The sequence below is a fragment of the Barbus barbus genome, assembly GCF_936440315.1.
Source record: "Barbus barbus genome assembly, chromosome: 23".
NCBI classification, from domain to species: Eukaryota; Metazoa; Chordata; class Actinopteri; order Cypriniformes; family Cyprinidae; genus Barbus; species Barbus barbus.
This window is the reverse complement of record NC_136751.1, coordinates 19,198,688-19,210,850: the sequence shown is the minus strand read 5'-3', so window position 1 is coordinate 19,210,850 and position 12,163 is coordinate 19,198,688. Positions and strand designations below refer to the sequence as shown.

At 34.7% G+C, this 12,163-nt stretch overlaps 1 protein-coding gene across 1 annotated transcript; it reads right to left on the bottom strand.

Moving 5' to 3' along the window:
- Positions 1–2,627: 2,627 nt before the first annotated feature.
- Positions 2,628–7,436, bottom strand: LOC306842697 (purine nucleoside phosphorylase-like). The gene is made up of 6 exons (XM_079373710.1): positions 7,035–7,436; positions 5,494–5,663; positions 5,257–5,360; positions 4,223–4,398; positions 3,788–3,978; positions 2,628–3,522 (listed from the first exon to the last, which is right to left on the bottom strand). Exons 1-6 carry the CDS (start codon positions 7,055–7,057, stop codon positions 3,326–3,328), a joined length of 861 nt encoding a protein of 286 aa, XP_079229836.1. The 5' UTR covers positions 7,058–7,436; the 3' UTR covers positions 2,628–3,325.
- Positions 7,437–12,163: the final 4,727 nt, after the last annotated feature.

Below are 12,163 nucleotides of genomic sequence, written 5' to 3'. Positions count from 1 at the left end.
TTATAAATGAAAATGTGATCATAATTTAAATGAAAATTTAAATTAAAAAGTAAAATGAACATCACAACTTTGTGTAAAAAAACGTTTTTTTTTATTATGTCTGTAGTTTTTATTATTTCAGTGTTACTTATAGTTATTTCGAGTTAAAGTGAATCAACTATTTGAAAATACTAACTTAAAATAAATTTGTAATATTTTGGTTTACAAACAGTAACACTTTTATTAGGGTTTAAGTTTTAACTATCTACAATAACCCTGGCTTTTACAATTTTAAATCTCCACTGTATATTAATGAGACAGAAGATTATAATTTTAGCAAGAGAGATGTCATGAATGTGGATGTAAGGAAGGCACTGACCTTTGAACAATGCTCAGAATTACATCCCAACTGTCTCTCTCACTCAACTGTGGCCTGTTTATGGATAAATGAGATCGCTCTTTCCAATAAGGTTCCTCTTCCTTAGTGGACTCCCTGTTCCAAGAATGGGTATAGATGGTTAATGCCAGCATGTCCCCTGGGCTTTCTCTCACTCTTCCTGTGTCCCTTGCTGCAAACATGATTTGAGAGAGATGGTGAGATATAAAGTGTAGCTCTCCATCAAGCACACGATCACAGCAGGCTGATTAAAGTGGAATGAAAAAGAAAAATCATGGGAGCGATTGTAGCGTGGAGGGATGCGTTGGGACGGCAATTGAGTAAAATATCAGGCTTCAGATTTAAAGGTCTGAGATTTGTTCGTGAGGATACAGTATGTGAACGTCTGCATGACAGACATAGTTTTGGGAATTAAAATACATAGGTATTGTTTTGAACAGATTGGGAGAAATCCACCATTGAACCATAATATTAATGATTGTTTTTCCTCAAAACTTACACAAACTTATATATTATATTATATTATATTATTAATGGTAATAAAAAATAAAACATAATTAATAAAATATAAAAATACAATATTAATAACTTTTTATTTGTCTTATTTTTATCAATATTTTACAGTAAAAGTACTGTAATTCACGGTTTACTTTCAAATATGTATCTATGCATATGAATTTCCTCATTAAATCTCAAATAATTTTCATGATATACATTACCATTCAAAAGTTTGGTATTAGTAATCCTTTTTAATATTTTTGAATTCTCTAATGCTCACCAAAGCTGCATTTGTTTGATAAAAACAGTAATATTGTATTAGATAATAGTACTAAAATTTAAAACAACTGTATTCTATATTTTTGTATAATATATTTTTGGTAGAAATCATGATATTTTATTTGTCATGTTTCATTGATGAATAGAAAGTTCAAAAGAACATTCATTTGAAATATTTTTTTTTGTAACATTACAAATGTCTATATTGTCGCTTTTGATCAACTTAATATATAGGCCTATAAAATAATATATATTAACTCTCACTGACCTGAAACTTTTAACTTAACCTACTAAGATAGTTTTTTTAAAATAAAAATTCCAAACATTTTTTGTAGTGCTATCAGTGTAATGCTATCTGAAATGCTTGAAGACTCCAAAATGAAGAATGCTGAGCTGAAAGTTGCATTTCAGAGGAAAACAGCTACAGAGAAACAAGATTTTCAAATGAGATAATATGTCAGAGAGAGAGAGAGAGAGCAGAACAAAAATATGTAAGATCAAAACAGATCATTAAATTTTCTGACTTCTTCTGTTCCTCTAGAAAAGCATTGAGTAGAAGTACCGTCACTGTTGTGCACATCATGGGCATCAAGCCCTGAATATTTCAGCAACTGGCCCGTTGCTAATTGCATGTGAGTTACCTCTTCACTAATGGCTCACAGGGACTGTGATGTTTCAGAGCAGCGTCTGCACAACTGGCTTTCCATAAATATTTTGTGAAAGTCTGAATAACAGACTGATCTGAAGCTCTGTTATCATCGGCAAGGGCAGAGGCGTCGTCTGACAGATTAACCTCCTTTCTCTAAAAGATTGTTTCCTCCAAAAATCTGATCCTAGCACTGTCACTGAGGTTTCTAGCACAGATCTCTCGCACATCTGCCATATGAAATACAAAATGAGTATTCATAGACTGGTCACAAAAAATAATGTCGAAACAATTTTCACTTAGAAATTGCTAGTAAATTTCACAAATATATAAAAAGAAACAGCAAGTAAAACTGAATTAAACAAGAACTTTAAAGTAGAAAACTGATATATTGAGTTGTTATATTGCATTATGTTTTGCTTTAGGGTTTTTGCTTGGTGACAGACTAGCTGCAAGCTTGATGTTGTTAATGTTTTATTGCATCACTACTTCAGAGGTGGGTTGGCATGCTTTATCAATAATGTAGTGACATGAGGGGGTTAAGTGGGATGCCTATTCATTCACTTGTACAGTATGTGTTTTGCAGGATGTAATGTATACAAACTACTTCTGATCTTGCTCTCTATATACAGTATATGCATTACAGGAAATGATTCATATTGATCACTGCGGGGCCTTTGCTATAAACACAATATAAAATCTTATATTTAGTATGGCGTGACAAAAGACTGTGCAGTTTTCATCTCTGATTCTCATAGTTTTGATATACTGTAAATAAATGCACAGGATCTCAGAATTGGAAAATGGAAGGACAGAACACAAAGGATTACACCACCACACAGCAATATATACATTTATTTTCATATTTTAATATTTGACTTAAAAGTAAGTTAAAATACATCACATTCCTAGACAGTTAAAAATCTATCAAATATCTCTAATAATTTTAAAGAGATTTGTCCATTTATTTTTTTGCAGAAAACATATTTAAACATCTGTAATTTCTTTGGAAACATCTAGACAAGTTGATAAACTAAAAAGATAAAACATCTGTTTATGTCATATATTAATTGATTATTTAGCAACTAATTGCACTGTAACTCCTCATTTAGTATTTGTGACTGAATTCCCTTTCATACAGTTTCATTTATTCATTTTTCATGTATGTTTGTTCTTTAACTCTTCTTTCAAGAGATAATGACAAGATATGTAATGCTTCTATTTTCAGTTGTTCTTAACATGCATTTCAGGAAGGATGTGAATGCATTATACAGTATATGTGTCATATTAATACCTAGTCTCACAGTGATGATTTAGTACCAAAGTATACACTGCAGTATGGATGATATCAACCGTAAACAAAATGAACCTAGCCTAAATTTGGACTCAGAGAGTCTTAAGGCACTGGAAAGTTCATAAAGTTACTTTACCCCTGAATAAGATGCATGAGAAGCATTAAGGAGCATATACTGTATTAACTTTCTTAGTGCAAATCAAGTATATCAAGATTTTTGTACTAAATTACACTACATTTTTGCCACTAAATAGCTGACTAACTTCTGCAGGTCTTCGGTTCGCATACGGGTGGTTTCTAGGACCTCTTTATGATTAGCTCTTTCTGTGCTGTTGTAGTCTGTCACTACTTTGTTGGTAATAAGGGAGAGTCCAAACACACGCATCCCACAGTGACGAGCGACCACCACCTCTGGAACGGTACTCATACCTAATTACAGAGAAACTGCATTTATTTGATGAAAAATACAGTAAAAACAGTAATATTATTACTATTTAAATAACTGCTTTCTATTTTAATATATTTTCAAAAGAATTTATTCTGTGATGGCAAAGCTATTGATTTTTTACAAATAAAAATTCTGAAATCAAACAATACATTGCATTTGCATTTATATAAGCTATAATACACGCACTATGTCTTACCCACTCATAGCATTTTTGATAGAAGTGTTATGTAGTCGTACAGTACATACCCACAGCATCCGCCCCAAGCATCTGTAGAACCCTGCATTCTGCAATCGTCTCATAGGACGGTCCTGCCAACATGCAGTAAACACCCTCCTGGAGGAAAGAGTCACAGCCTAGTTCTTGGGCCGTCTCCCTGGCCATCCGTGCAAAGTCTCTATCATAAGCATCTGACATGCAGGGAAAGCGCACTCCAAATCTACAGGGACGGAACACAAAGGTCAGTGAACATTGGACTGGTTGCAGAAATCATGCTTGTAAGATTATATACCAAAGTGAATAGCAGAATGAAGACTGAACTGTTAAAAACAGTCAAAAATCACAAGAACTCATCCAAATGCTTTTCTTCAAGTTCTGGTGTTAGGTAGAATTAGGTTTCTTTAATTATAATTATAAAAAATTATCTCAAATTTATATTAATATTAATTTACATAGCAGTTCACCTTTCCTCATTGCGTCCACACAGGGGATTTTGGCCTGCAAAGCCAGGCATATTGATATGGTCTTTGATCAACATGATATCTCCCACTTTAAATTGAGGATTGAGTCCTCCAGCAGCATTGGTCACAATGAGAGTCTCAATCCCGAGAAGGAAAAACACTCTTACTGGATATGTGACCTAAAACAGAACAATAGTATAAGATTTAGAGCCGGTTTGACAAACTGTTCTCATCTTTATGAAACAGGAAATTAAAGATTGAATATGATCTGATATATGTATCATATAGTAGGCTATAACTGTACCCCCCCCCCCCCCCCCCCCGTTTGTCTAAGTTGTCCATTTTAAAAGGATTGAGAATTGTAATTTTTTTCAGATTTGAAAAGTCTTCATACATTTTCTATGATTAAATACATTTTAATTGAAAATTGTTTTCCCCTCATGTGCACTGAATTAAGAACATATGGACAGTGATTTCAATCGCTCGTAAAAACCATGCTGTAAATCATAATGTCATATTTCACTTGGCTTCTGCAACAAAGAGCAAGCACTGTCTGTGTGTTTCTGAACATTATTTAACTTGATCACAAACAACACAAATGTTGGAATGTTGTAAAAGTTTATAGAAGAAGACAGGGTGATTTACCAAAGGTTAACTATGATCATCTCTGTTATACTTAAAATTGGTGATTGCTCTGCTTATATCAACAGTCAATGGTTAAGTACAGAATAACCTCTGTGTTAGTGTTGTGGTATATAATTGCTAAAGGAACAGAAACACTGAGATGATTCTAGACTTTGATTCGTTATTGTTATAAGTGTTACCAAGATGTTTTAATCATCAACTGACAGTGTGCCTTCCCCCCCACCCCCAGATTTTCTATCCAATCACATCTGCTTTGACATGTTCTGATTTTGTTCTATGCTCATACTTTTTCTTGTGAACTACAGGTGGGGGATTGACTGGTGCAATATTATAGTATGCCTTATCCATTGCGAATTCAATTTTCCCTTTGAGATTTTAAGCATGATACTTACTGTGGCAATGTTATAGCCCTCATAGAAGTGGAAGCGGCCTTGCATGCAAACACACTGCTTTCCGTTCAGCTCTCCAAACACCAGCTGACCTTTATGTCCTTGCACTAAAGAGGCATGAGGTAGACTATTAAATGTTTGTTAATGCAAACAATAGCCAAATAAAGCCAAACAGTGAAATGATAGTTTCGTGTAGTCAAAGAATAGATTATGAAATAAATTCCTCTGAACATCTCCTACCTGTGCTATGGGGAAAGTGGGGGATTTCGTTGTAAGGAAACACTTTCTTGTTGTCCAGCAGGTCAGCCAATCCACCGAGTCCTGAACCACATATAATTGCCACTTTGGGCCTGATATCTGTCTTAGCAAGCAGCCAATTTGCGGTTTCTTGGTAGTCTGCATAGCTGTTGCTAGATAGAAACAAAACATGTATTTTGCTTACTTTTTTTCTTAGTGGGGCTGGTGTCGGTCATGCATCACATCCATGTCATAACAACATGGATGTGCTTGGGTCTCAACTATCAAAGCAATCTATTGTATTTTTATTTGTAGCAAACTGTAAAGAGTGTTGTTATCAGTACAAGAATACTTAACAAGAATTTATAGGATGAAAACAAGGCTGGCCCTAAAAGGTCCTAGATCACCCAATTTTATTAATGTAATGTTTTATGGGCTTCTATCTATTTAAAGTTTTTTGCTCAGCGAAAAGTCATGTTAAAACAACAGTACAATGTACAGCCTCGTTTTCATTCCTGTCAAAAATTAAATATGGCATAAGATCCAAGCTGACGGTTTCCAAAGTAGGTAGTTCAAAATTCACTTAAAGTCTTTAGGCGGTTAGTCATTATGACATTATGCTGTCTGGTTGTCTAAAAGTGTCTGTCATTATTTAACTAACATGAAGCACCATCATACTCTGTTATATTATAGCCTTTTGAAACTGAAACAATAATGACAGTAGACCCATTCTTACTGTAATTTTCACATACTTGGACTGCCAACATTTATAATCAGACAGCCTTTCATAGCTGAGAAAATATCCGGTAGGAAGAGCTCAGTGGCCGAGCAGTAAGCATGCGCTGTCCGTGGTGCTGCAGGGCATTGCGGGATCAGCACTTTCCATTCAAAGAGCTTCAAACACTACGTGACTCCATAAAGCTCAATGAGAATGCACAATAGACCTCTTATTTTACAATCACAGCGCTGCCCCTTTTTTTCTTTGAAAGGGTCTGCCAACAGCCATGATGTCCTCATTTGGGAGGGTTCTCATAGCTGTTTTTCCAGCTTTTCTAGCGAAGCCTGTCACTTTAAGAGCTGCGTATTATTCTGGGCTCATCCTCAAAGCTGAATAACAGGATTGTGTTACGTTACCGAAATTATGAGTAGCTGATTTTACAGCGATTTTATAGATAATATGTTATAAAAAATGCTGAATTTCATTCGAGCTACAAATGTTATTTTTTACGGTGGAACTGGACACATACTAGTGGAAGAATGTGAATGAAGTATAAATGATCGCCATCCAAACACTTAGAGAACTAAAAATCCTCTTGAGGATAGAGACTGCGATGTTAATCATATAAGTTTTGTTCTCGCATTTACTTCAGGTTGATCTATGATATAAAGCCCTGTTTGATGATGAGGGATGTAAATAAAAAGCGGCTGTCATGGCGATTGCCCATATTTTTTCACAGTCTGATTTGATGTAGGATATTGATTTGGCAGGTCTGCTATGTTGTAAGGCAGAGGATCCGGCGCGTTTTATTCGTTTTTCGCCTTACCTGCATTCGCTGGATGTTGACATGTCCACAGCGGCTGGCTGGTCGGGATACTGTTGGCAGGAGGAATAAAACAGAGCAACCTGAGCGGGAGGTCAAACACCTGACGGTATCGTCGTGGGATGGGTGGCGTGACGGAGGAGGAGTCCGTCTTAAAACTGGATTCTTAAACAGCGCTCGTTGTTCTAATCCAATTTCCTGTCAGAATGGGCCGCTCACTGACCCGCAGTTAAAGAGCCTTGAGATCTGTCATCCTGCCAGAACCAGCACAGACGTGTAGTGCCTCACTGCAGGGCAAACGTGTTTCTGTGTAGTGTAACCAAAATGTCCAGGGAAACGGTTAAAGTGTCATTTGTCACTAGCAGAGATTATGGATGTTTTTTTGTTTTTTTTTAAATACCAACCGGACTTTGACACAGTTTCGTCAGTGGTTTACAACCTTTCACTCTTAAAACTAAACTAAATAATAAATGGAATTATTCAGGAGGTCATTGAAGTCGCTTAGGTTCAACAGTTGACCCGCCTCTTATAAACCCCCCAAACTAATTCTCTGCTGTAATGGGTTTTTGAGTTGGTTATGGTTCTTTGGGGATTAGAAAAAGCTCTTGATGTTTTATTATAAATTCTTCAGATAAGTGCATTGATTTCTCTTTAAAGCAGGGCTGTAAGCACCATGAACATTACGGGGACATTGATTGGTCAGATTAGTGATTGACCAATTTGGGGTTTTCAGTGGTCGATTCTTGAGTTGCTATAAAACCTAATTGTCATCAGATTGTAAAACCCTTTTTGCTTGTGTTTTATGCATGTAATATTGAATGTGGACTACTGGTAAATGCAATATATATATAAAACATTACTCTAAATTAAAATGTAAAATAAAGTACATTTGAAATATTTAAAGTTAATACTTTGAGAAAGAGACTTTCCCATGTGAAAAAGAAGTACACTCAATTATATTGAATGTGCACTTATACAGATAATATAATATTAATGAAATAAAAGGCCTCAAAGGGTAGCCTACTTAAATAAAATATGCTTTCATTACTTTTTTAAACATAACTAATGACACTTTTTTACAGTTTGTAGTAATGTCAAAAGTTTAACTGTAGAGTGCATTTTAAATGATTATGTTTTAATAATCTTTTGTCAGGCTTTGAAGAAATACTCTTATTTTAATGTATTGAATAACATTTTAAAGTACTTAATTTTAATGTTAACTGTAGTGTTATTAAAATTTATATATATTTTAAATGTACTAATTTGCAACTTTATTAGCCTATTACAAATATGTAATTAGGCCTACCAATATATTTAATATATTCAGTATGTTTACAAATATGTATATATATATATGTGTGTGTGTGTGTGTGTGTGTATTTATATATATATATATAAATATTTACATTTATGCATTTAGCAGACGCTTTTATCCAAAGCGACTTACATTGCATTCAAGTTACAGTTTTTACATTTTATCAGCTCTTGCTTTCCCTGGGAATCAAACCCATGATCTTGGCCTTGCTAGCGCCATGCTCTACCATTTGAGCTACAGGAAAGCCTATATATATATATATATATATATATATATATATATATATATATATATATATATATATATATATATATATATATATATATATATATATATATATATATATATATATATATATATATATATATATATATATATATATATATATATATATATATATATATATATATATATATATATATATATATAATAGTATACACATTATACACATACATGTCACAGATCAAATTCAAAATTCTAATTTTATTTGTCACATACATTATATACATACATAGTACGACATGTAGTGAAATGTATTGTATGACTGTCCAACAAAATTAAGAAAAAAACCTCAAGTTTACAAAAATACAAATAGAAAAATTACAGTAAACATATATATAGAAATAAACTAGCAATAAAATAAAATAACAATTAGATCGGCCAGGCTCCACCACCAATCCATCACAACGATCACAGTCACCTGAGTATTATTTCAAGCCACCTGCACCTCATCGGCACCAAATCACCCCAGCACTACTTAATCACACACCCCACTCCAGTCAATAAATACGTTGCATTGTTTTGATAATCCTCTGTGTCTAGTCTGCTTCCGTAATAATATATATATATATATATATATATATATATATATATACATACATATTACATTACATTCACATTTATTCAATAAGCAGACGCTTTTATCCAGAGCGACTTACAATTGAGGAATACTAATAAATGTGGGAGGTGCTTACAATACAAAGTTTCAGGCATTGTTCAGATTAGTACAAAAAGAGATGAATTTTCAGGTGTCATTACATGGACAAAACACTCAAACATTTACATTTACATTTAGTCATTTGGCAGACGCTTTTATCCAAAGCGACTTACAATTGGGGAATACAAAAAGCGATTAATCTTGAAGAGGCAATCAGACAGAGGAAGTGCTCGTAACACCAAGTCTCAGTCATTGTTCAAATAAGTACAAGCTACAAGCTACAAGCAGAGAGAAAGAGTTTTTTTTTTTTTTTTTTTTTTTTTGAGTTTAGGATGAAGTCAAGTACTGCCGAAAGAGATGAGTTTTCAGTTGTTGCTTGAAGATTGCCAGAGATCCGGCGTTCCGGATAGGGGTGGGAAGATTATTCCACCAGCCAGGAATGGTGAACGAGAATGTTCTGGAGAGTGATTTTGAGCCTCTCTGTGATGGTACCACAAGGCGTCACTCACTAGCAGATCTCAGACTTCTGGAGGGGATGTAGGTTCGTAATAGTGAGTGGAAGTAGGAGGGTGCTGAGCCTGTGGTAGTTCTGTACGCAAGCATCAGTGTCTTGAACTTGATGCGAGCTGCCACTGGTAGCCAGTGCAAGGAGAGAGACAGGTCTGTAGTTATCTAAAAGAGAAGTGTTTAATGTAGGTTTTTTGATCAGTGGGGTTACCTGAGCCTACTTGAATGCTGTGGGGAAGATGCCTGTGCGGAGAGATGTGTTGATAATGTGTGTGAGTGCCGGTAAGAGTGTGGGAGAAATTGTTTGGAGAAGGTGTGAGGGGATTGGGCCGAGGGGACATGTTGTAGGATGGCTGGAGAGGAGAAGTTTGGATACTTCTGCCTCGGTGAAGGGACAGAAGGAGAAGATGGGAGTTAGAGCAGTGGATGTGGTTGATCGGAGGTCCTGCGGAGTTGAGAACTTGTTACTGATTGTTCTAGTTTTGTCTGTGAAAATAGAGGCAAAGTCATCAGCGGTTATCAAAGTGGTGGGAGGTGGAGGAGGGGGACAGAGGAGAGAATTAAAGAATTCTAAATGTAGAGAATTACATTTCTATTAAAATATCTTCTATTGTATTCCACAAAGTCATACAAAAACGACATAAAGTTGAATAAATGATGAGTCAACTACCTTTTTAACATTTAGTTTTAATCAGAAAATTCCAACAGTTCTAATTTATCATTTATTTACTTATTATGCATTTATAAGATGCTTAATAAAATAACAAATTTACTAAATAAGGATTAAACTAATGCAGTTATGTGCTAAGAAAACTAATCCCTGGTATCCACCAAAGGTAATGAAGGTAATGTTTCGACCGTGGAATTAAAAAAACACACAAAAACATTGTCATGCACCTCCTCCTTTCTGTTTCTCACACAACAATGTGACGGAGCCACTACAGCTAAATTACTGGTGCACACAGAATATTGCAGACAAACAGGTTTGTAACATATTGAAAGAAAATCTCCTCCCCTAAAAACTGGGCTCAGAGAAACATTTTTTTATTGGATAAGTGAACTCCTCTGAACTCATTTGTGGACATGCAAATTCAAATGCAGGCAACACCCATGACAAAAATGTACCATGGTAGAGTATACCAAAACACCAGTTTGTACAGTTAAAATAACTCCTGCAAACTAAAAAAAATGCTCTGAAAATCTTTTTGATGTATACTCTAATAATATTTGTTTTATGTAGAAACAATTGAGAGAGAGATGCACCACACCTATGTTTATATATTATGCTATTCTGCATGCTGAACACTTACTTTTGGAACAACTGCTGGGTGGGTGAGAAAAGGAAAAAGAGAAAAGAAAATGACCTTAATAAAGTCACAATGAATGTAAAATGGTCGAGTGAGTGAAAACATCGCCTTCTTCAGTATAAATCGCTGTATAAAAAGTCAAATAGATGCAATTTTTATATCTTTTTTAAATGGTTGAAGGTATGAAATAGATGTGTATTTGGTTTGGTAGGAATGAGAATTAGTAATTATGTCAAATTCAAAATATATTATTGCTTTTTTGCCATTACACACATACATTACATGTGCAAATTACATTTTTTAAAACAATATTACACGTAGTCGGGTCAAAGGGGACAGACTGTCGGCCTAATGTTACACTAATAGTACTAAGTGTAGTAAAAAAAAAACACTTCAGGATTTTTAGTCTAATTTCATAAATCTACTGCTGAGAACCTTAATGTGAATATAAAGTGTAAAATAAAATGTTTATCAAATGTGATTATTCTGCCATTGTTCCCTGACATAAGATTTGGTATCTTGTACAGTTTCATCTGTACTGTTCTTTGAGATTTTAATCAAGGGAGGAAAGGTACAGTTTGTTTGTGGTTTTAAGTTGCTATGTTACAGATGTCCTCAAGTTCAAAAATTTCAGCGAATCACAGGGCGTCTTTGTGAACGCACACCAATCAGTGAGCTGTTTACTGAAAACGTTCAGTACCCCGGTGCCATGGCGACCGCTGTCATGGTAACCACCACGCTCAACGTTAAGAAATGTGCGCTTGAGGAAGAGCCTTCACAAGAAAAGGGCTGGAATTTAAAATGCTTTATTAATTTTATTGTTCTGACACTTAGTTTATAATGTAGCCGTGTGGTTATTTTTATTAGCATCAGTTTATCAACATCAAACGTCTTGTGTATCGGATAAACACAACATTACCAATGAAGCGTCCTAGCTTGCGAATGGCGTCTAGCCACCTGCTTTTCGGTTAAACATCGTTTTTCAATCACGCGAAAAAACAGACATTTATGTAATTAGCATCAGATTTAAATTTTACACAAAAAACGTGAGTAAGTTTGTTTCAAA

Excerpts from the sequence above, each read along its gene's own strand:
- LOC306842697 (XM_079373710.1), bottom strand. The coding sequence starts at position 7,057 with ATGTCAACATCCAGCGAATGCAG. Across the intron at positions 5,664-7,034 it reads TCAACATCCAGCGAATGCAG|CAACAGCTATGCAGACTACC; the intron begins GTAAGGCGAAAA and ends GTTTCTATCTAG. Across the intron at positions 3,523-3,787 it reads GCTTGGGGCGGATGCTGTGG|GTATGAGTACCGTTCCAGAG; the intron begins GTATGTACTGTA and ends CTCTGTAATTAG.